This window comes from Alosa sapidissima, chromosome 4, assembly GCF_018492685.1.
Source record: "Alosa sapidissima isolate fAloSap1 chromosome 4, fAloSap1.pri, whole genome shotgun sequence".
Taxonomy (NCBI): Eukaryota; Metazoa; Chordata; class Actinopteri; order Clupeiformes; family Clupeidae; genus Alosa; species Alosa sapidissima.
In genome coordinates this window covers 36,322,422-36,345,116 of record NC_055960.1, presented here as the reverse complement: position 1 = coordinate 36,345,116, position 22,695 = coordinate 36,322,422, and the positions used below count along the sequence as shown (strand labels likewise).

Genomic DNA, 22,695 nt, shown 5'->3' with positions numbered 1-22,695 from the left:
CCCCTCCCTCTCTCATCGCTGTGTGCACCTTGAGCATAAATTCAACACGACACTAAACTATCTTATGTCCTCGTGCAGCGTTTATCCAATCATTTCTACCCACGCACCCTTATGGATGCAGTACATTTGAATAACAGGCCAGTATTTAAATTCTGATGCCCAAACTTTATGATGGAAAGGGACAGAGAGAGAGATTGGGGGGGGGGGGGTTGTGTATTGGGAGAGACAGGAGTGAGAGAGGGGGGGGGGGGGGGTTGTGTATTGGGAGAGACAGGAGTGAGAGAGAGGGGGGGAAAAAGCAAAAAAAAAGGTGCGATGGCACCTTTTCTCCCTTCATCATAACCTGGACATGCAGTCTGTGTGTGTGCCTCTCGGGTGTGAAAAGGACCACAGCGAGGTCATGCCAACGCCCACAGAGAGGTCAGAGGGAAATGAGAAATGCGCCTTGTCTCTGACCCGCACCACCCCCCCCCCCCCCCCCCCCCCCGGTGAAGTGAGGGTCATGCCCAGGTGAGAGGCTGGGCAGCTGGGAGCATCGGAGAGGTGACTTGCCTGCAAATCCTGTCATTATTCACACACCAACCGGAGCTGGCCCCTGAACCCCCCCCCCCCCATCACCATCGCCACCTCCTCAGTGTAGAAAAACACTGTGCGAACTCACAGAGATCACAGGATCGCTGTTGGTTTGTGGTGTGGGTTGAGGTTACTGCTTTTGCGGTGTTTATTATAGCTCCACAATAGCTTCCTCCTGTCATAAATAATTTGCTGTAGCCTAATAGAGCAATAGGCCTACTCTTCTCAGTGAAGGTAGACAAAGCACAGCGGTCATTATATACTTGCGGTAATTATATAGTTTTAACAGACCTATGTTAACGTTGGAAAGGCTCATTCATGTGAATGGAACTTTGTGCAGCACTGAAGAGCCGTGTAATAAGCTAATAATATGTAGCCTACAGTAAGGGATCATGCACGACACGGTGTCCAGCTCACAGAAATAAATGCACGTTCGAGGTTGTAAAACAACCCGACACGCAGCGGAGGGGCGTTTCCACCTTATAAGTGCATTTCTTTCTGTTAACCGAAACCGTGGAGTCCATTATCTCGCTTATTCCACTGTTGCCACTTGCGTTGTGTGCATTTCCTGTTTTAATGGAAACATTTTAATTACTGCAACGGTCTTGTTTGTAGAACTACTTTCCGCCACATACTGTATCAACTAATTTCTCAACTTGCATGAAAAACTGCCGTTACTAGTTCTAAATGGACGGTTGCTATGGCCAAAGGCCGGTTGTTAGTTCCATCTCTCCCGTTGTCAAGCGGGCATATCGCAGGATTCTGATGAACTTTAGCTTTGAAACATCGCTATTTTACTTTTACTGCCATCCAACTAGCTAAAATCCACCTCCGTCATATGCTACAATGTTGTTATGTTCTGAACGTCTATATTTTATAGCTTGGATGCAACGGGAAAATTCATTTAAACTTCATAACAAGTTCTGTGAATTAATCATACACCTACTTCATAGGTGTGCAAATAACATACGGTTAATACACGTTCTAAAGAACGCAGGACAATGGGAAATTCCACCAAGCAGTGGAATAAATGATAGTAGCCTATAGTGGTAGCCTATAGTATAGGATAGTTTAGTATAGAAGTATATATTGTTGGCAGTGAGTCACTTTTTGAGTCTGGCCCTGAGGTGGCTCCATTTGCAGGCTGAACTATTTGTGTTTGCATTATAATCCATCAGGGTGCTTGTTGTTGTTGTTGTTGTTGTGTTTTTGTTGACTTTATTTGTTTTTGTTGTTTGTGCCTTTGTTCTCCTCCATGATTTGTTGTGTGTAATGCGGAGCGCGCGCTCGCTCTCTCTCGTTTAGATGCAGCGTGTAGCCCAGTGGTGGTGGCGGCGGCTGCAGAACACTCGGCGGGCTGCATTAGAGCAGTGAGCGATCGCCTCGCGTCCCGCTTCCAGCAGGGTCTCTCGTTCTCGCTCTCGCTCTCTCTCTTGCCGCCCGGCGAAATCTATAGCTCATGCACTTGGATATGGAACCTCGTCCTCACCAATCAATAACCCCCAAGGCTACCGCAGGGGCAAAAAGGAGAGGACGGTTCCTAATTCAATGAGGCAGACATTACCGAATACCCCCGGATGCAGGCAGGGCACGGGTAATTGCGGACAAATTCATTTTAAAGCCCGGTAGCTGCAGATTGCTTTCAATTAAGAGTGCACTTTAGCAGGAGCAGGTGGAGGATTCAGGGAAGCGGTTTGCAGCTCCAGCCCCCTAATGCCCCATTGCCTTCTCCGCCTCCCCCAAATTACCCCACCCTATGCCCGCTCACGCGCACACACACACACACACACACACACACACACACACACACACACACACACACACACACACACACACACACACACGCACACACTTTCTTTTTGGCGGGCTACGTGACCCTCAAGAGCAGAGTGAATGAAACGGAAGAAGGGATATGATGATGATGATGATGATGTGCTGTACTTATATAGGGGCATGATAGCATAGCTCTGCTTGGCATCGCCAGCTTATATAGGGCCATGATAGCATAGCTCTGCCTGGCACCACTGACTTGCTTTCTACTGGCAGTAGAGTACTTAAGTAAGCAAGTCCATGTTTAGCTGTTAGGCTGCTGAAGGCTCTCGTCCTTCCTGATCAGATACTTCTATTTAGGTACATTAAGTGTCTTTTATGCACTCTTACTCAGACGTGCACACACACACACACTGGCACAACTGTGTTTTACAAGTCTGGCATTTCAGACTTTTGGAGGTAGAAATACGCCCTTTGGCTTACACTGTTTCACCTTGCATTGATCTGGGCTGTGTGTGTGTGTGTGTGTGTGTGTGTGTGTGTGTGTGTGTGTGTGTGTGTGTGTGTGTGTGTGTGTGTGTGTGTGTGTGTGTGTGTGTGTGTGTGTGTGTGAGAGAGAGAGAGAGAGAGAGAGAGAGAGAGAGGAGAGAGAGAGAGAGAGAGAGAGAGAGAGAGAGAGAGAGAGAGAGAGAGAGAGAGAGAGAGAGAGAGAGAGAGAGAGAGAGAGAGAGAGAGAGAGAGATATTGTTCGGTGCACTCTGTGCACTTTTTTGTGTGGAGGCCAGTGAGTGCGTGGAGCTCCGTGACATGTCAGTCTGCCTCCGAGGAGGAAGTAGCTTCACAGCCAAAGCCACGTGAAGTTTAATCTCTTGCCATGACACTGCGTCCCTTCTCTGTCACCCTTTAGGTGTCTAGGCCATGTGCTCATATCTACCTTATATATCTAGGCCATGTGCTCATATCTACCTTATATATCTAGGCCATGTGCTCATATCTACCTTATACTGCCTCTAATGTGTCTCTGTCACATCAGCCATGTGGGCAGCCATGGCCTACTGGTTAGCACTTCGGACTTGTAACCGAAGGGTTGCCGGTTCGAACACCGACCAGTAGGAACAGGAAGTGCCCTTGAGCAAGGCACCTAACCCCTCACTGCTCCCCGAGCACCGCTGTTGTAGCAGGCAGCTCTCTGCGCCGGGATTAGTGTGTGCTTCACCTCACTATGTGTTCACTGTGTGCTGAGTGTGTTTCACTAATTCACAATTGGGATAAATGCAGAGACCAAATTTCCCTCACGGGATCAAAAGAGTATATATACTTATACTTATACTATACACTTTAGGTGTCTAGACCATGTGCTCATACCTTATACTGCCTCTGATGTGTCTCTGTCACACTTTAGGTGTCTAGGCCATGTGATCATATCTACCTCATACTGCCTCTGCTGTGTGTGTCTCAGCTAGGCCATGTGCTCATATCTACCTTATACTGCCTCTGATGAGTCTCAGCCCTCCACCACCCCCAACCCCCTGTCAATGCAGCTGGTCACGGTGCACACTATGTCTGCCTGGGTCACACGGCCAGAAGGCGTGGGGGTTGTGTGTGTGTGTGGAGAGTGTGAGAGTATGAGTTAGTGTGTGTTTGTGTGTGTGTGTGTGTGTGTGTGGAGAGTGTGGAGAGTATGAGTTAGTGTGTGTTTGTGTGTGTGTGTGTGTGGGGGGGGGGGGGAACATGAAGGTCATTCAGCAGTGGCAAAGAAGTACAAGCGAGTGGGAGAATAATATAATTCATGACAGAATGTGGCGTTCTGTGTCGCAAGCTGCTGTGTAAAAAGCGGCAGGGCCAACAGTGCTTATCGATCGGCTCCATATTCGTACGCCCTCCACCCCCCCGAGAGACGCATTGGGAGGCAATTGTTCCCGTCACAAACCCTCAAGGACGGATGCACCCAAAACGAATAAAAAAAAAAAAAAAAACAAGCCGGATTTATTACAAAAAAAAATACTAGACCCCATCCATTAATCAATTCTCCAGCTGTCAGAGTTTGGCAACCGACAGAAATCCTTTTTGTTTGTGTGTGTGTGTGTGTGTGTGTATCGATGGACCTCCTGTCAAAATGGGACATAGACATTTACAAAAAGGGGGAAAGGGAGATGGGATGCGTTTGATAGCTCGGGTCAAGACATGATTGATTGATTTCCTCTCAGCAGGGACTCATGGGCCAGACGGGGGCTGGACATCAGCCTATCCGGAATGTAAGGAGAAGAACCAGTCGCCAATCAACATTGTCGATACCGACACAAAGATCTCCGTGGAATACCAAGAGCTAACCCTGGACGGGTTCGAGACAGAATCCTCGAACAAGACCTCAATGAAAAACACAGGAAAGACTGGTAAGAGTGTTTTGTGTGTGAATTTAGTGCGTGCGTGAATTTGCATTTGCCTGGATGATTTAGTTGGTCTGTCCTTATGTGCTTGCATGTTCCTGCATTCGAGCAGGTTGTTTTCCATGCTTGTTATCTTTCCACCAACCCAGCGACAGACAGCTGAGTGACAGCACCTAGCTGGCTCGCCAATATTTCCTCCTTCCCCCCTTCATATGGGCTTCTCAGTGCTAAGACGAGCATTTCTCACAATTTCCAATCTGTCACCAAGATGGATCGTGTGCTTGCGCTGACTGTGAATGAGAGTTCAAACGTTCGGGAGAATCTGGGCCACAGGTGGCTGGTGTGCCCATTGACAGCAGTCATCGCAGGGCCCAGATGTCCCATCACACTATCCCCCAATCCCACGCTTTTTCCAGAGCCTCGCGGATTGTGACAGGGCAAAGCCTGAGCCTGTACCTCATCTCTTCCTGTGATTACCCTTTCCGTCACATCAGTTATCGGAAGCCATTTATTCTCTGTAATTGCTCAATAAAATGTGGAAGGCACCTGTTTGTGCCTTCTTGATGGTGCTATTCTCCCCAGACTGAGACCAAGAGAAGAGATGAGGATTTTGGTGCTGCATGTGCTCACAAAAATGCACATTCCCAGTTTGCCCTCTCTCTCTCTCTCTCTCTCTCTCTCTCTCTCTCTCTCTCTCTGTGTCCCTGCGGAGGCCCTTGTGCTGCTAACAGCCAGCTATTGTGAGAGGAAGTGAGGGTGTCTCATCTGTGCTCAGATCATCTGTCCTCCCACAGGGAATAGGCCCAGGCCTCTGATCCCGCAGCCCATCCGAGGAGAGGAGGGGAGGGGAGAGGAGAGCTGAGCAGCACTTAACTGAACAGGCACAGGGACTGAGAGGAGTGCTCTTCATTTTGGCCCAGCTAGTCAGGAGAAAAGCACTTTCTCTCTATCTCTCTCTCTCTCTCTCTCTCTCTCTCTCTCTCTCTCTCTCTCTCTCTCTCTCTCTCTCTCTCTCTCTCTTCATTTATTCTCTGTATTCATCGCTCTCGCTGGACAAGAGGTCTGGGGAGAAGTCGATGATGGACATCTGAGAAACCTCGAGAGCTGTGCCACCTACTTCTTGGCCACCTACCGCTGGGCCAAGACAAAAAAAAGAGTTTGCCAAATCCATCGGCGCACACAAAGACTCACACAGACACTGGGATCACAGCCCCCATCGCTTCATCCCTTGACATTATCTGTGCATTACAAGACAAATGTGCCCGTGTTGTGGCATGAATAATGGATGCCGATCCTCACTATTTATGAATGACGTCTGAGCATTTTATCTTTGAAATAATCACCTGCCAGAGTCGTTGGCGAAGAGACCCAGCCATGCCTGCCGCGGGGCAGGATAAGCATGTTTGAATAATGCAGGACTTGATCAATTTTTCACGATCGTCGGTTGTTCTCGTTTCTGTTGAAGTCTCCAACCTTCGTCTCTCAACCCTGACCCACTCACCTGAAAGAGTTTTGAGGAAAGTATGATAGAGCTGGGTTAATGGGAAGGCCAGTTTATTTTTCCCAAATAACTCCTCTGATGCCGTTTTTTTTCATTATTATTTTGAAGAGGAGGAGGAAGGAGTGGTAGAAATGCACGAGGACTTGGAACCCTGACAGGAACATTTGCATTGATTAAGGATTTACTTTCACGCGAGCTCCCCGTGTTCACACGTCGCTATCCAAGGCCTTTCCGGCTTAGCGTATAATTCCTGTGTTGCCTGTTAATGCGCTCAAACATTGGCTGGAGTTGCTAATAAATCATTCCCATGGCCCGGCTAGCCTCTCACGCTAGATTATGACTCCGGTTAAAACCGGTGTGGAAGGAGTGGCTCGATTTGGTGCTATGTTCAGTGCATCCATGGTGACCATGATGGCAGAGGCTTCCTGAAAACATGAGAGACACCACTGTTACATACTTTCAGCACACCTCAGTGGTTTGATGCTTCAAACACACATAAATACATTTAGAAACACACACACACACACACACACACACACACACACACACACACACACACTGTCACATATACACACTCTCACATATACATACACACACACACACACACACACACACACAGGCTTTGGCGGATCTGCTCTCTCCACTTCACCAGACTCTCATCCTCTTTTCCCCTGAGTTGGTTATGTTTATCCTGCCGCTCGACCCGATTCTGCTCAGCTTGGGCTCGGCGCCGCACGGTGTGGTTTCGGGAGCGCTGCCCGTTTGGCCCGATCGTGGCCGCCGGTCGCTCATATCAGATTTGCTCTTTTTTGCGTTTTGCGGGGCCTTAAAGAGTGTAGGATCAGGACCGGATCACTGTAATCCGAGCGTCCAGAAGGCAGGCCTGCTCGAGTGTTACCCCGAGTGCTGATTGGCTCAGGATGAGCACATGGAAACGGACCTCGCTGTGTGAAAGGCTCCCTCTTCTTCCCCAAAGCCAATAGAAGGACTCTCCACTGCACCAAGAACAAGAGCACTGTGGGGAGAATGCCATTTGTGACTGACACAGGGTCACTATGTAGAAATGTCTGCATTTACTTCAACTGTTCCCCCTCAAGTCAAAGGGTCCAATCAGTGCCATGATGATGTCAAAACAGGCTTGAATCCCTTGAGTGCAATTGAAGTTAGCAAGGTGGGGGATTGGTAGGTGTGTGTGTGTGTGTGTGTGTGTGTGTGTGTGTGTGTGTGAGTGAAGGGGATTCAGAAATTCAATCAAAAGAAGAGATCTGCTTGACAATAGGGAGCGTTGGTTTAGGGTCGTATTGGTTAATTAAACCCCCACTCCTTTTTCCTCTGTCCAATTTGAGAGTCTAAGTGCTGTTTTTAAAAAAAAAAAATAAAAAAAAAAAAATGGTGTGCCCCGCTTCACCAATTCCACCTTTATTTCAGAAAGGATTTTTTCATGGAATAACAAAGGACTTGAAAAAGCAATTTGAAATGGTGGTCCGAGATAGCCCTTGCCAACCCACTGCAAATTGCTCTCCATTCGAGCCCCTGCCTTTGAGGCCAAGGGAACAACGGTAAAAGGCTGCATGTAATATTCGACTCATCTCCCTAAAGAGCCAAAATAGATAAACCCTTAATGCTGCAAGTGTCCTCAAATGAATGCCCCTTTTATTTGGTAGGCCAAACAGTAAGGCCCAGCTGTGTGCACACGTCTATGTCATGTATGCGTCTCTTTGATTCACCGCAAATGTTTATTTAGTTTTTTTGTTTTGTTTATTTGCCCTCCCCCTCCCCTATCTTTCTATCTCTCTCTCTCCCGCTGTCTTCCTCCCTACCTTTCTGTCTTCTTTCTCTCCTGCTCTATCCCTCTCTCCGCAGTGGCAGTTCTGTTGAAGGATGAGTACTACGTGCGGGGCGCAGGCCTTCCCGGCCGCTTCAAAGCGGAGAAGGTGGAGTTCCACTGGGGCCAGAGCAACGCCTCAGAGGGCTCGGAGCACAGTATCAACGGACACCGCTTCCCCGTGGAGGTTAGTGAGCGGCTTGGACTGCGGAGCGAGAGAGCGAATGTATGAATGAATGAAAGGAAGAAAAGAAAGGAAAGGAAAGAGAGAGAGTCAGAGAGTCAGCAAGTCGGTGAATGAATGAAAAGGAGAGAAAGAAAAGAAGAGTGAGTGAGCGAGCGAGCGAGTGAGTGAGCGAGTGAGTGAGGGGAAAAGTTGTTACTGAGTGAGAAAATGAGGGGAAAAGGGAGAGAGTTAGCAAGCGAGCGATTGAATGAGGGGAAAAGGGAGAGAGTTAGCAAGCGAGCGATTGAATGAGGGGGAGAGTTAGCAAGCGAGCGATTGAATGAGGGGAAGGGGGAGTGTAACGGTGGGGTGAGTGGCCGTCCGTCACCACACCGGGCAGGCAGGCGACTGACGGAGGGCGTGCCAGTATCGATCTCGACGGAGCATTATGTACAGTCAGACCTCTCCAGCGCGCTCTGATCAATGGGCCTGGAACACTGTCCAGAGCTCGCTCCTCGGCCTGGTGATTTAGCGTTATGGGCGCCTGCCACCGTTAACATGCAGTAAGAGGCCGTTTTTATGGGTCTGCATTCAGCTGGTCAACGAATCACACAGTATGCACGGCCCGCAGGCCCCCGGCGTCACACAGAGTCTGGGCCTGTTGCAGCTTCTTTTTTTACCTCTCTATCTAGTTTTAATTATAGCTTTTCAGTTGACCTTTTTTTATTTTTGCTTTTATAGAGGATAATTTATCCATTTATATGCATGAGATTATCTTCAAAGTGATCAGTTGTCAACACTACTGGACTATTTGTTTTAATTTTAGCTTTTGTGATTGTTGCACTTTTCATTGATAATGTTTCTATTTATATGCATTACATTTCCACAAAATCATTCAATGTTAGTACTCTTCAAGTAGTGAATTATTGGCTTGATGAAAATGTGAGTGAGGAACTTATTTTTCAGTCACCTTATCAGTTATGCTTTTGTTCTGACGGCAAGGCTGCTGATTTGCTCTGCCAGGAACAGTGTCATATCTATGATATTGATTCTGTGAAGAAATACATAGATTTGCAGAGAGTGGTGTCTGTGAAAATCCCTGTAAGTGCAAACACTGCGAGTGGAGCCTGTCTCTGAGTTGGATTAGTCGGGGCTGGCAGCCGACTCCACTCTGTAGTCGACACGCATCGCGAGGCCTAGACCAGGAGAATGCAGATGAGGCCACTATCACTTCACCTCCCGCATGCAGAAGGAGAGAGGGAGAGAGAGAGAGCAACAGAAAGAGAGAGGGAGAGAGGCAGAGAGATGGAGAGAGAAAGACCCATGTGGCAGCTCAGCTGAGATGGACACAGAGAGGAGAAAAAGTGGACAGTCAGGAAGAGGGAAAAAAGGTTACAAATGTGGAGAGAGAAGTCAAAACAAAAACAAAAACAAAGAGCACAAATGGAGGTGCTGAAGACGCTCGGCGTCATAGTTACAGAGGAGGCCTCAGTCACCAGCCCACAGTCTGCCCCCAGACACACACACACACACACACACACACACACCAACCACCACCACCACCTCTACCACTTATGATACTTCATCATCAAGGTTCTCCAGCTAATTGACCCACACTCCTGACAAATCACCTATTTGTGTGTGTGTGTGTGTGTGAGAGAGAGATATTGACCGCCTGTGTAACAAGGATGTGGGCATGCATCTCACCACTATGTGTAAACATGGACCCTGGGAGACGGAGCATGAGACATGGCTCAGTCATAGAAAAGAATGGAGATTCTATTTGTGTGCAGCGCTGTGTTTGTGCAGGTTTTGTTTTGGTGTGTGTGTGTGTGTGGTTGTGCTTGTTTGTGTGCAGAAAGGTACATCTTCACATGAATTGAATTCATGAATGTTCAGACAGTTCTATTTACACTTACACGAACATCTGTCATCTTTTAAACTACCCATCTTTAACACTTGCAACTTGTAACACATGAAATCCCTCTGATATACTGGGCCTTTTGTTCATTGACTCAGTGAAATCAGGCAACTTAACCGTTGTGTCTTTTATATTTAGGACATATTAATGAAGCAAACTGTTTGATTATTTCAGTTCCACTTAAATGTTGGTGCACATTAATGGGGTTTCATGCATGTCCCCGTGTCCGTACACTTCAGTCGGTTAATTCTAATTAAAGATAATTATTTTGTTTTCCGGCAGCAGGCTGGAGAGCATTCATAATTGAACATGCACTTTGAAGGGCTATTCTCGCGGTTGATGGACAGGTCGGCTGCCAGAGATTTTGAGGCGAGTAGATGGCCCTCGACGGCTGTCCTCTCGGCTCCGCAGCTCCGTGTCATTACGGCGGGAGCCAACATCCTCTCAGCCAGTTCTCCCTGCTTCTCGAGCAGACCCTTCAAATGCCCCGCGAGCCGCGAGCTGCCCATGATTTTCGCTTGCATGAGGAGAGAGCGGGGGAGGTGATGGCCGGAGGGGGGGGCACTTGGCAGGACATGAAACCCGAGAGAGAGCGGGAGAGAGAATGGACATGGCGTGTGTCTGTGGCGATGGAGGTGGCGTGAACTCGTCCAAATCCTGTCTGTCTCGCTCTTGCACTCTCTCTCTCTCTCTCTCTCTCTCTCTCTCAAACTCTCTCTTTCTCGCTCTTGCACTCTCTTTCTTTCTCTCTCTCTCTCACACTCTCTCTCTTTCTCTCTCTCTCACTGTCTCTCTCTTTCTCTCTCACTCTCTCTCTCTCTCTCTTTCTCTCTCACTCTCTCACTCTCTCTCTTTCTCTCTCTTGCTCTCTCTCTCTCTCTCTCTATCTCTCTCTTTCTCTCTCTCACTCTCTCTCTCTCCCGGGGCCCACACTGTTTGGCCCCCTACTGAATAGAGAGCCCATTGGTGCCTCCTGAGATGCGGAGCCAGAGTGTGTCCACTCCGCCTGCTCCTTTCAAGGGCTATTGAAGGTCTGGCCTCTGGTGCTTTTGTGTATGGGGTCTGGTCAGCGGCACTATTAAGGGAGAAGGAGAATTACACTGAGAATTACAATGAATATGTGGTGTGGGTAACGTGCAGGACACAACCTTTAAACCACAGTTAAAAATAATGAAAGGGCAAGGAGACCGCCCATTGTACTTACACATATTGCGTGGTGATTTTTGTGTGTGGGGTTGTGGGGGGTCTTTGTGTGTGTGTGTGTGTGTGTGTGGTTGTGGGGGTGGTATTTGTTCACTGTGTGTGTGTGTGTGTGTGTGTGTGTGTGTGTGTGTGTTTTGAGTGAGATGTTCTTGTGCAAAAGACAGGAAAAGGATTAGAGAGTTATGTTGCACTGTGAAATACGAAATACATCCCCACCCCCATCCAGAGTTACATGTGTGTATCAGTGAGAACCCACCAGGGGTCTGGTCAGTCGGCCTGAGACCCCTGACAGGTCATCCCTCACAGGCCAAGCCACCGAGGACCAGCTCTGGGGGGGGAGAATGGGAGATGGGAGTCTGTGGTAGTTTGTCACAACTGACAGAATAACCACTTGGGGCTGCCCTGAAGGCTCTATTACTGTTTACATGAAGATGTGGTGTTAATGATAATGAAGACGATGTTATTAATAGTGATGATGTTGTTAATAATAATTATTTTTAACAATAATAATAATTATTAACATTATTAATAATAATGATAATAATATTAATAATATATTCACATCTAATAATCTAATAGCCCTAAAGCATAGGGAACAATACAGTATAACAGAAGCAAGTTTAGGTGATTATGGAAGTACAATTAGCACACAGGCCCCATTGGAGTGTCTCGTGCGATCTCCTCCAATGCCATGGTATGGCGCACATCTGTTATGGTGCTGCTGCAGACCGGGGTCTCTGGACAAGTGGTCAGTCCGTCTCGTTTTGCTCGCTGCTTTATGCAAGGCGTCTCATCTCTGTAGCTCATGCGTCTCTCCGTGTCTCTGACAGACGGACGATGTATTGCTTCTCTGCCATGGCTGATGCCTATGAATACGCATGAGGTGGTCGACAGCGAGAGATTTGTTGCGAAATGCCGTTCTCATTTTTTAAAGTCCCCTTGATGAATGATTTATGATTTACAAGCATTGCCATTTAGTAATTGTTCCCTAATAAGCCCCTCGAATTGTGTGATTAAGTGTTGGCCTGCTGTGCCTGTTCCCGCTGTTTTAACAGTAAAGCGCTGGTTAATATGCCAGGCACATCGCCTCGGATGTGTTGTAGGGCCTTCAATCTGGCATCTATCAGACATGGCGCATTTATCCTAGCGCCACTCACATCTATGTCCCACATCTCGCTAAAATACTCCCACCACCCCCACGCCCCCACACACCCGCCCACCCACCCAACCGCAACCCCACGCCTCCCACCCACCCACCCAACCGCACCCCCACAACAACCACTACTATTACTACTACACCACTGCCCCCCCCCCCCCCCCCCCTTCAAGAAAGACATGGCTGAATGGCTCATGAATGAATTATACAGGGACTGAGAGAAGGAGAGAGGGACACACACACACACACACACACACACTGCTGGTGCCGTCTTATCTGCTAATCTCCGTTACCGTCGGCGCAGGCTCTTTGTTTCCGCGCCAAGGCGTGCACGCTGGCAGAGGTTAAAGGAAGAGGGCTCCAAGGTGGCACCGAGCAAATAGCAATTAACTGGCATCCAGCTCGCCGTGTCAGGGCCTGAATATTTGCACCGCTCTTTTGATCTCATTTGTTTATTCGTCGCCAGCCCCACTCATCCGCCGCACGCCGCCGTCACACACGCGGCCGCCACGTGGAACCCCGTCCACCCGACCAAATACGCCACAACCAAACGTCCGCTACCATGCAGCACCCCCCCCGTCCCGCTGCCATGCAGCACCCCCCCCAAACGTCCCGCTACCATGCAGACACCAGCCATCTTCTTTTCTTATTTTTCTTTGACAGAGCTGTCTTAAAGATGGCATTTGCTGCTGGGCTGAGGGCCAAGTGTAGGCGTAGGCGCGGAGGACATCTCTCCCGTCCTGTCGTCACGGCTATCTCGCCACACTTATCGCTTCCTCGCCGTTATCAGACCTTTTCTCTCTTTTTTTTTTTTTTTTTTTTTTTGGATGGTGCTGCTGCTGATGGTGTTGGTGGAGCCGGTGGAGGAGGATGATGGAGGAGCATTGGGCATGCAGGATAGGACAGGCGTCAGCTGGCAAGTGATCTCAGCGACGCTGCGCTTAGGTGGTAAGCAGTCCATTTAATCATGGCCCAAGCTCCGTCAGGCTCCTGAGGCGGCCCGCGATAAAGCAGCAGCAGCATGAGCAATGTGTCTGTACAGCTGAGAGAGAGAGAGAGGGAGAGGGAGAGGGGGATAGAGAGAGGGAGAGGGGGAGAGAGAGAGGGAGAGGTTCACCAACCGCTATCCACCTGCACAGATAAGGGGCACAAAGTAAATTAACACACATGGTGGGGGGGTAAGGGAAGCAGCGTGTCTGCCCCCCTCCCCAACCACACACACACACACACACACACACACACACACACACACACACACACACGCGCGCGCGCACACTGCCGTGGGTATCACAGATAAGAGATGGCATTGATGAATTGAATTTTATTTCCCATCAGCCATTGCCGCGGCTGAAATAGAAAGTACATTCCAAAATATTATTTGATGCAAAAAGGAGATAATTTCGGTGCAGGACCCTGCGTGTGTGTGCGTGTGTTTAGTTGTATATGTGCGCGTGCTTTTATGTGTGTGTACTTGTCAGTGTGTGCGTGTGTGTGTGTGTGTGTGTGTGTGTATGTATGTGTGTGTGTGTGTGTGCGTGCGTTTATGTGCGTGTACTTGTCTGTGTGTGAGTGTGTGTGTGTGCGTGCGTTTATGTGTGTGTACTTGTCTGTGTGTGCTGTGTGTGTGTGTGTGTGTGCGTGCGTGCGTTTATGTGTGTGTACTTGTCTGTGTGTGTGTGTGTGTGTGTGTGTGTGTGTGCGTGCGTGCGTTTATGTGTGTGTACTTGTCTGTGTGTGTGTGTGTGTGTGTGTGTGTATGTGCACGCACGCACATTATGGCTGTTTTGCTGAGGCGAGAAACCGAAAGAGCAAGAGCGTGATGGGAAATATGTGCAAACATATTGTCAGAGAGGAAACACAAAAATATACATGGCTGCCTATTGCACATTCATAGCATATGTGCTCACACTCCGTCTAACGCTCTGGAACGGCTTCACAGGCATCTCACTGTGAGCTGTACGCTGTGTCATTCCATGCCAACCTCCTGCCTGTACCCACATGGCATCTAGCACCCAACTTAAGCAAGCAGAACCCGTATATTTTACATGCCTGGGGAATGGTAGCCTATTATGCATGGGGAAGGTTAGCGTAGGCTACTCTGGAAGTTGAGGTCAGGCAGGGATGGGACACAACAGGCCAGCTGGTCAGCCAGGGATGGGACACAACAGGCAGGTTGGTCATACAGTTTCACAACAGCACCATCATTTGCTCTTGTTCTTCAGCCGTGTGCTTTCAATACACTGTGTCTGTGTCTCAAAGCGCACAGTTCCATGAATACTCTGCTACTGTGCACTGAGCCTGTTATGCATGGGGAGGGGTAGCGTAGGCTACTCTGGAGGGTCAAAACAGTGAGGCTGGACATACAGTTTCACTGCAGCACCATCATTCACTCTTGTTTTTCAACCATGTGCTTTCAGTGCACCTTGTGTGGTGTGGTGGGGGGGTTGGGAAGAGGACAACACAATAGAAGCTTCTAGAAGAGCACGCACGGGAAATGGAGAGAGAGAGAGAGAGAGAGAGAGAGAGAGAGGAAGGGCAGCAGTAGGGGAACAGAAGATTGAATGAGAGAGAGAGCGAGAGGAAGGGCAGCAGTAGGGGAACAGAAGATGGAATGAAATGATGGAATGTCAGGCCGCACTCTTTGGTCCTGTCGCCGCCACACTTGAACCATCCTCAGTGCACTCAATAGGGCTAGTGCCATTAGCACAGCAGCACTATATGTGTGTGTGTTTGTGTGTGTGTGAGACTTAGGACCCTATCTTGCACCCAGCGCACCGTGACTCAAAGCGTGACGCAGCTCTTTTTCATATCGTACACGTACACAGTCAGTGATGAAAGCGTGACGCAGCTCTTTTTCATATCGTCCACGTACACAGTCAGTGATGAATTTTTCGCCATGTGCTCCACTTTTATTAAACCCTTTGTCCAAGGGTGTGGCAGTTCACGACATAAGGCGTGGTCTGGCGCTGACAATTTGTCTTAAATCTTAAATCTCATCTTAAATTAAGGTACATTTTCTTATTCTACTTATCTGTTTTTTATGTCTTAATTTAAGAATTTTAAGTCAAATAATCTTACAAGAAAGCTCAAAGTAAGCATCTTTATACTAAAAACAATACTAACTAGATTTTTTATCTTCATATAAGATTATAACACTTTTGCTTGTGTATGTCTGACAGGGAGAGAGAGAAGTGAAAATGTGTGTGTGTGTGTGTGTGTGTGTGTGTGAATGCTCTGGATGGGGGCGTAGCTAGAGCTGAATGGGTGAGTGGTTAGTGAAGGAGAGCGGGCGTTTACCTCAGTGTGGGAGAGAACTGCAGTGTGTGTGTGTGTGTGTGTGAAGGAGAGCAGGCGTTTACCTCAGTGTGGGGAGAGAACTGAAGTGTGTGTGTGTGTGAAGGAGAGCGGGCGTTTACCTCAGTGTGGGGAGAGAACTGAAGTGTGTGTGTGTGTGTGTGTGTGTGAAGGAGAGCGGGCGTTTACCTCAGCGTGGGGAGAGAACTGTGAGAGCCACTGAGACTGAACAGAGGACGTGCCCAGCAGAAGAGCAGAAGAACAAATGGGGCCACCTGCAAGGCAGACCTGGAGACTTGCTGAAGAGTGTGTGTGTGTGCCTGTGTGTGTGTGCCTGTGTGTGTGTGTGTGTGCCATGAGGAGTGGATACATCCTGAAACAGAGGGAGTGTAAGCTGACCTCTCTCCCAGGGGCCAGTCCAGGCTCCATGCAGCACTAATAGTTTCTTTTGGTCCACGCTGAAAAGACATTAAGAGGGAGCAAGGCGAGATGTGACCTCGGAGATTGCAAAAGAGAGGGAAGATATATTATAGAGCACACAGAGGACCAGCCAGTGCCCAAGTATGGGATGTCCTCTCTCTCTCTCACACACTCACACACACACACACACACACACACACACACACACCTCCCTCAGTCGCTCTCGTTGATATGAAAAATGAATGCACTTAGTAATTTAGCAAGACGTGTAAGTGGGGTCATGATGAGTGTGCAGCCCATACAAGTGACATGCAGACATGCTTTTCTGAATACAAAGCCACCCGCCCATACAGTTTACATACACACACACACACACACACACACACTTGTAGGTGTAGTCAAATGCATAAAATCGAAACACAGAGTTTGTTAAACCAAAAGATTTTTTTTCCTCTTGAGCAGCCGTGATGCCATGGTCATATCCAATGTGTCCAAGGTAGACTGTAGAGAAAGGAGTAAATGTAGTGATGTTAGTGATGTGTGAACGATCTGTTCAGCTGATGACTTCCCCCTCCTCATTTCCTTTTCTTTTCCACCAAATGTAGTCTTCAGCTCTGTCTTTCAGAGGAACAAGAAATAAAGAAACTGCAGCATGGAGTCTCTCCTCCTCCGTCATTCTCTCTATCCCTCCATCATTCTCTCCTCCTCCTCCATCATTCTCTCTCTCCCTTCATCATTCTCTCTCTCCCTTCTCTCTCTCCCTCCATCATTCTGTCCTCCTCCTCCGTCATTCTCTCTTTCTCTCTCTCCATCATTCTCTCCTCCTCCATCATTCTCTCTCTCCCTCCATCATTCTCTCTCTCCCTTCTCTCCTCCTCCATCATTCTCTCCTCCTCCATCATTCTCTCTCTCCCTTCTCTCCTCCTCCATCATTCTCTCTCTCCCTCCATCATTCTCTCCTCCTCCATCATTCTCTCTTTCCCTCCATCATTCTCTCCTCCTCCATCATTCTCTCCTCCTCCATCATTCTCTCTCTCCCTTCTCTCTCTCCCTCCATCATTCTCTCTCTCCCTTCTCTCCTCCTCCGTCGTTCTCTCTCTCCCTTCTCTCCTCCTCCATCATTCTCTCTCTCCCTTCTCTCCTCCTCCATCATTCTCTCTCTCCCTTCTCTCCATTCACTCCTCCTCCATCATTCTCTCTCTCCCTTCTCTCCTCCTCCGTCATTCTCTCTCTCCCTTATCTCCTCCTCTGTCATTCTCTCTCTCCATTCTCTCCTCCTCCATCATTCTCTCTCTCCCTTCTCTCCTCCATCATTCTCTCTCTCCCTTCACTCCTCCATCATTCTCTCTTTCCCTCTGTCATTCTCTCTTTCCCTCTGTCGTTCTCTCTCTCCCTTCACTCCTCCTATGTCGTTCTCTGTCTCTCTCTCTCCCTTCACTCCTCATCTGTCGTTCTCTCTCTCCCTTCACTCCTCCTATGTCGTTCTCTGTCATTCTCTCTCTCCCTTCACTCCTCATCTGTCGTTCTCTCTCCCTTCACTCCTCCTCCATCATTCTCTCTTTCCCTCTGTCATTCTCTCTTTCCCTTCACTCCTCATCTGTCGTTCTCTCTCTCCCTTCACTCCTCCTCTGTCGTTCTCTGTCATTCTCTCTCTCCCTTCTCTCCTCCTGTCGTTCTCTCTTTCTCTTCACTCCTCCTCTGTCGTTCTCTCTCTCCCTTCACTCCTCCTCTGTCGTTCTCTCTTTCTCTTCACTCCTCCTCTGTCGTTCTCTCTCTCCCTTCACTCCTCCTCTGTCGTTCTCTGTCATTCTCTCTTTCCCTTCACTCCTCATCTGTCGTTCTCTCTCTCCCTTCACTCCTCCTCTGTCGTTCTCTGTCATTCTCTCTCTCCCTTCTCTCCTCCTGTCGTTCTCTCTTTCTCTTCACTCCTCCTCTGTCGTTCTCTCTCTCCCTTCACTCCTCCTCTGTCGTTCTCTGTCGTTCTCTCTCTCCCTTCTCTCATCCTGTCGTTCTCTCTTTCTCTTCTCTCCTCCTCCATCGTTCTCTCTCTCCCTTCACTCCTCCTCCATCGTTCTCTCTCTCCCTTCACTCCTCCTCCATCATTCTCTCTCTCCCTTCTCTCCTCCTCTGTTGTTCTCTCTCTTTCCCTTCTCTTCCTGTTGTTCTCTCTTTCCCTTCTCTTCCTGTTGTTCTCTCTCTCCCTTCTCTCCTCCTCCATCATTCTCTCTCTTTCCCTTCTCTTCCTGTTGTTCTCTCTTTCCCTTCTCTTCCTGTCGTTCTCTCTCTCCCTTCTCTCCTCCTCTGTCGTTCTCTCTCTCCCTTCTCTCCTCCTTCAGCCTTCACAGCCACATTCCATTAAACCTTCAAAGATAACTGATGCCTGCCACAGCCTGGACTCCTCTTTTCTGAATGTATGTCTCTGCTTTATTTATTATTGGCCCTCGTGTGGTAGGGAAGGTGCACAGTTCCTACCATAATGTTATATTTCCCTGGCTGTCCTCTCTGACACTGAAAAACACATCCATTCTCTAAAAGCTCCATGTTACCTGGAGGGCAAATAGATGTTGTCCCAGTTCTTTCCTGGCTTGATACCATTTTTAATAATCTCATTTCAGTGGCAGGCTCCCTCCCTTTTGTTTTCTCAAAAGCAATATTTTCCAGATTTCACAGGAAAATAATAACCGCAAAATTGAAGAGGAGGGACCAGGATTCTGAGATATCTTAATGCATCTCTTGCTGCTTTTTTTGAATTTCACTGCGGCAATGTGAACAGAATTATCTCGCAGCAAATAACTTCAAACCAAGGGAAATTATTTTATGCCGGGGGAGGGGAGCGTGCCAGAAGTCGCTGTTTCTGCAACACTGCCAAACTTCCAGTAAGATCAGAGGTTGTACTGTACTAGACTGTGGCAGACCCAGAGTCTCCATTCATTTGAAAGAAATATTTCCATACCACAAAAAGCACTTGTGCATTTGAATACTTCTCAAGTGCATTCCTTGAAAGTACTTCAGATGACACCATGCAACCCAACCAGTGGCGAATGTGTCACAGAGATCATATGAGTTCAGATGCAAAACCCTCTAAATGCCACCTTTGTTAAAAATGAGATAATGATGGTGAGTGAATGCTCTCCACATATAATATACATTAATCAAATAATTGTGCTTCAAAACCCGCTAAGTACCATTATCTTCCTGGTCTGAAATATTGATTTGTAGGCAGAAACCTGTTGGAGCCTGATACAAAAAATGCTCATTTAAAAGAAAAGTGGTCAGACTGATTAAGAGTGGTTTGCTCCTGAACTCGTATAAAGCCTTACTTTGACACTCGTCCGTTTTCAATTGCCGGCCTTTGTGAGAAAGCTGTCTATAGGGTGCATGGTAAAGGACCGTCGTGCTTGGACTGAGCCTCCCAGTCTGAGGCTTATAGCTGTGGTTCTGACTTCTCCCTATGGGTCTTAGAAGTCCATGACCAGAAGACCAAAACCAATTTGTGGATCATAGTTCAGTGTCAAAAGAGGGGCGAGTTGCCAGAAAGAAGGTCCTGCAAACTCACCCAGCTAGTATGGCTAAGCACTGCAACGCCTTTGAAAGTAGTGGATTCTACTGAATGACCAACAGAAGTAGGCCACTGTTATAGCCATATTGTGTCCATGAATATTTTAGCCTTTTAGAATTTGGGGGGGGGCAAACCTACTGCCCCCTCCCACTGTTCACGTAGCTTTGTTCCAAGAAGCTTCCCAAGTCCCCAGCCATGATCTCCCCTCTTCTCTTCCCTCATTAGCTCTCTCTCTCTCTCTATCTCTCTCTCTCTCTCTCTCTCTCTCTCTCTCTCTCTCTCTCTCTCTCTCTCTCTCTCTCTCTGTCTTTTTTATCTCTCTTTTATCTCTCTCGTTGTCCCCCCCCCCCCCCCCCCCCTCCCTCGCTGCTGCTGTTCTGATTGCTGGGCAGACAGGCGTTTTTGACAGGAGAGAAGAGGGGAGTTTGATTTGCAGGGCGCAGTTGAGGAATCGTAGCGTTCCTCCTCCTCCCTCCTCCCTCCTCCCTCCTCCTCCTCCTCCTCCTCCTCTCTCTCCCTCTCCGTCTGTAAAACAGGTTGTGAGGGAAGCTGAGGTGTGTGTGTGTGTGTGTGTGCTCTGCTCAAGCGTGAGTTCTGTGTTCCTGCCACGTGTCACCTCTCAAGATGTGGATCACATCCCAGCCACGCACACACACACACACACACAGTCATCTCTTTGGCTGAATTGGCTTGTTTTTCCCTCCTTGCTCTCTCTTTGCTTTGACATTTTGATATTATATTTGTTTTTTGTTTTTTTGCTTTTTTTTTTTTTTTTTATGTGGGTGGGTGTGCGTCTGTGCTAGAGTATGCCTGTGTCATTATGTGTGTGTGTGTGTGTGTCATTGTGTGTGTGTGTGTGGATGTATGTGTATATATATATATATATATATATATGTGTATGTGTGTGCCTGTGTGTGTGAATAGCTGTGTGGTTGTTTATTTTTTATCCTCCCTGAAGTTCACCCGCAGACCAATAGTGGACAGGGCGAAGCTCTGGGAGTCTGCAATAAGGCAATGAGTTTTCCCTCTGTCCTTGTGAATGTCCGCGGAGTTTCAGCATCCCGCCTGGAGAAATGTCAATAAGGGATAAATTCAATTTGGCAAAGTGTTGGACAGTACAGCCCTGGTGGGGGGCGGGGGGGGAGGTCTGTTGGACCTAAGAGGAGCAGCTCTAGAGTATTTGCCTTCCACCCCCAGCAGGCCCCCAGCAGGCCCCCAGCAAATATCTGCCCACTTCACACGTCTTCTTTGTGTTTCATTATTTTTCCAAAAGGAGTCAAATTGCTGCCTCTTTCTTTTCTTTTCTTGTCCTCGGCGTACTGTTCTCTTAGAGCGAGAGTTTGTAGTGGGGGAATCGGGTTTAAGACAAACAACAAGAGGGAAGGTCGGTTGCTCTGTTAGTGTGTGTGTGTGTGTGTGTGTGTGTGTGCGTGCGTGCGTGTGTGTGCGTGCGTGCGTGCATATGTGTGTGTGTGTGTGTTTGCGTGTGTGTGTGTGTGTGCGTGCGTGCGTGCGTGCGTGCGTGCGTGCGTGCACATGTGTGTGCGTGTGCGTGCGCGTGCGCGTGCGCGTGCGCGTGCGTGTGCGTGTGTGTGTGTGTGCACACTTGTGTACTTGTGTGTGTGCATGTTGGAGGCCCGCGGGATGACGAGGTTGCGGTGGAGTGGGGACGCTAAGAGGACGGATGGGAAATCTTTGAGACTCAGTCCCCCGAGGAGCTGGTCATCGCTTATCTGGCGCGCTCATGTTGACGGCTGTTGTTTTAAAGGGATGAAGTGCAGAAATCGATGAGCACGGGGGCCCTGGTGCCTTTGCTCCGGTGAGAAATGAATAGCCCAGGCCACAGGCTCCGCTGTCCTATGCCCACACTCAGGGCATTTAGAATATTTATAATGATGATCCATTAGAGTGTCACCCCGCTGCATGTATGATTAATCTCAGAAAGCCATTAATGTTGATTTTCTTTCTCCCGCTTACATATTTCCCTCTCGTGAATATTGGATATCGTAGTCACTGTGTTTTTGTGTGTTTTTGTATGAGTGTGTGTGTGTGTGTGTGTGTGTGTGTGTGTGTGTGTGTGTGTGCATACACCTGAAGACACCTGCACAGAAATGCAAACATTTGTCTTTGTGTGAGTATATGTCTACATGTCTATGCATTCCTAAGTACGAAAGTTATGAATGTCTGTGTAATAGTGTCACACACACACACACACACACACACACACACACACACACACACACACGACCTTGAAAGGAGTCATTCAGTGCTGTCCGACACCTCTGATAAATGGTAGTACTAATTACACACGAGGCACCGGTATGCTGGCCATCAGTTGAGCTCGTACGCAGGGCCCGACTCAGTTGTGTCGCTCCATCGGGTGTAGAGTTGCGGGCAGAACGTTATTAATGCGAGGGAATCCACAGAGCTCCAGCGACTCCTGAGACTAATAGTGTGCCGCCCTGACCACTGAACCAGAACGTGTTTTATGCAGACCAGGCGGTAATTACATTTTGTTCGGCCAGCACAAAGGGAAAGCAAGAGCCGCTGTCTGTCTCGCAGTGTCTTCTGTGCGGTTGCAGTGGTTCATAGCGTTTCTGTGTTGGTATATTGTGAAAAACAGGTTGACTGAAATTGGCCTTTTATGCACATCTCTACGCGACATGAAGTGTGAGGGGCATGAATTAAAAACAACGGAGCAGCTGGGTGGGATTTAGCTGAATGAGAAATGTTGGCATGTGATGGATTGAAATTGGCAGTTGTTGCCTTTGTTCTGGAGCTCCATATTAACCCCTTCTAAATGTGGGGAAGGAAGGGCCATAACAGGCAGCTGGAAAGCTTGAAGCAGTCGACGGACACACCAATGAGCAGAAGGATATGGATTGACTCCCGAGAACACCAATGAGTGAATGATGCCGTA

The 22,695-nt window shown here is 48.3% G+C and overlaps 1 protein-coding gene across 1 annotated transcript in view; it reads left to right on the top strand.

Moving 5' to 3' along the window:
- The window catches only part of ptprga (protein tyrosine phosphatase receptor type Ga), a 181,845-nt gene that overhangs the window by 88,833 nt on the left and 70,317 nt on the right, over positions 1 to 22,695 (top strand). Inside the window, exons 3-4 of the mRNA XM_042090215.1 lie at positions 4,554 to 4,736; positions 8,095 to 8,243. Coding sequence (XP_041946149.1) covers positions 4,554 to 4,736; positions 8,095 to 8,243 — 332 coding nt within the window. The remainder of the gene's footprint in view (positions 1 to 4,553; positions 4,737 to 8,094; positions 8,244 to 22,695) is intronic.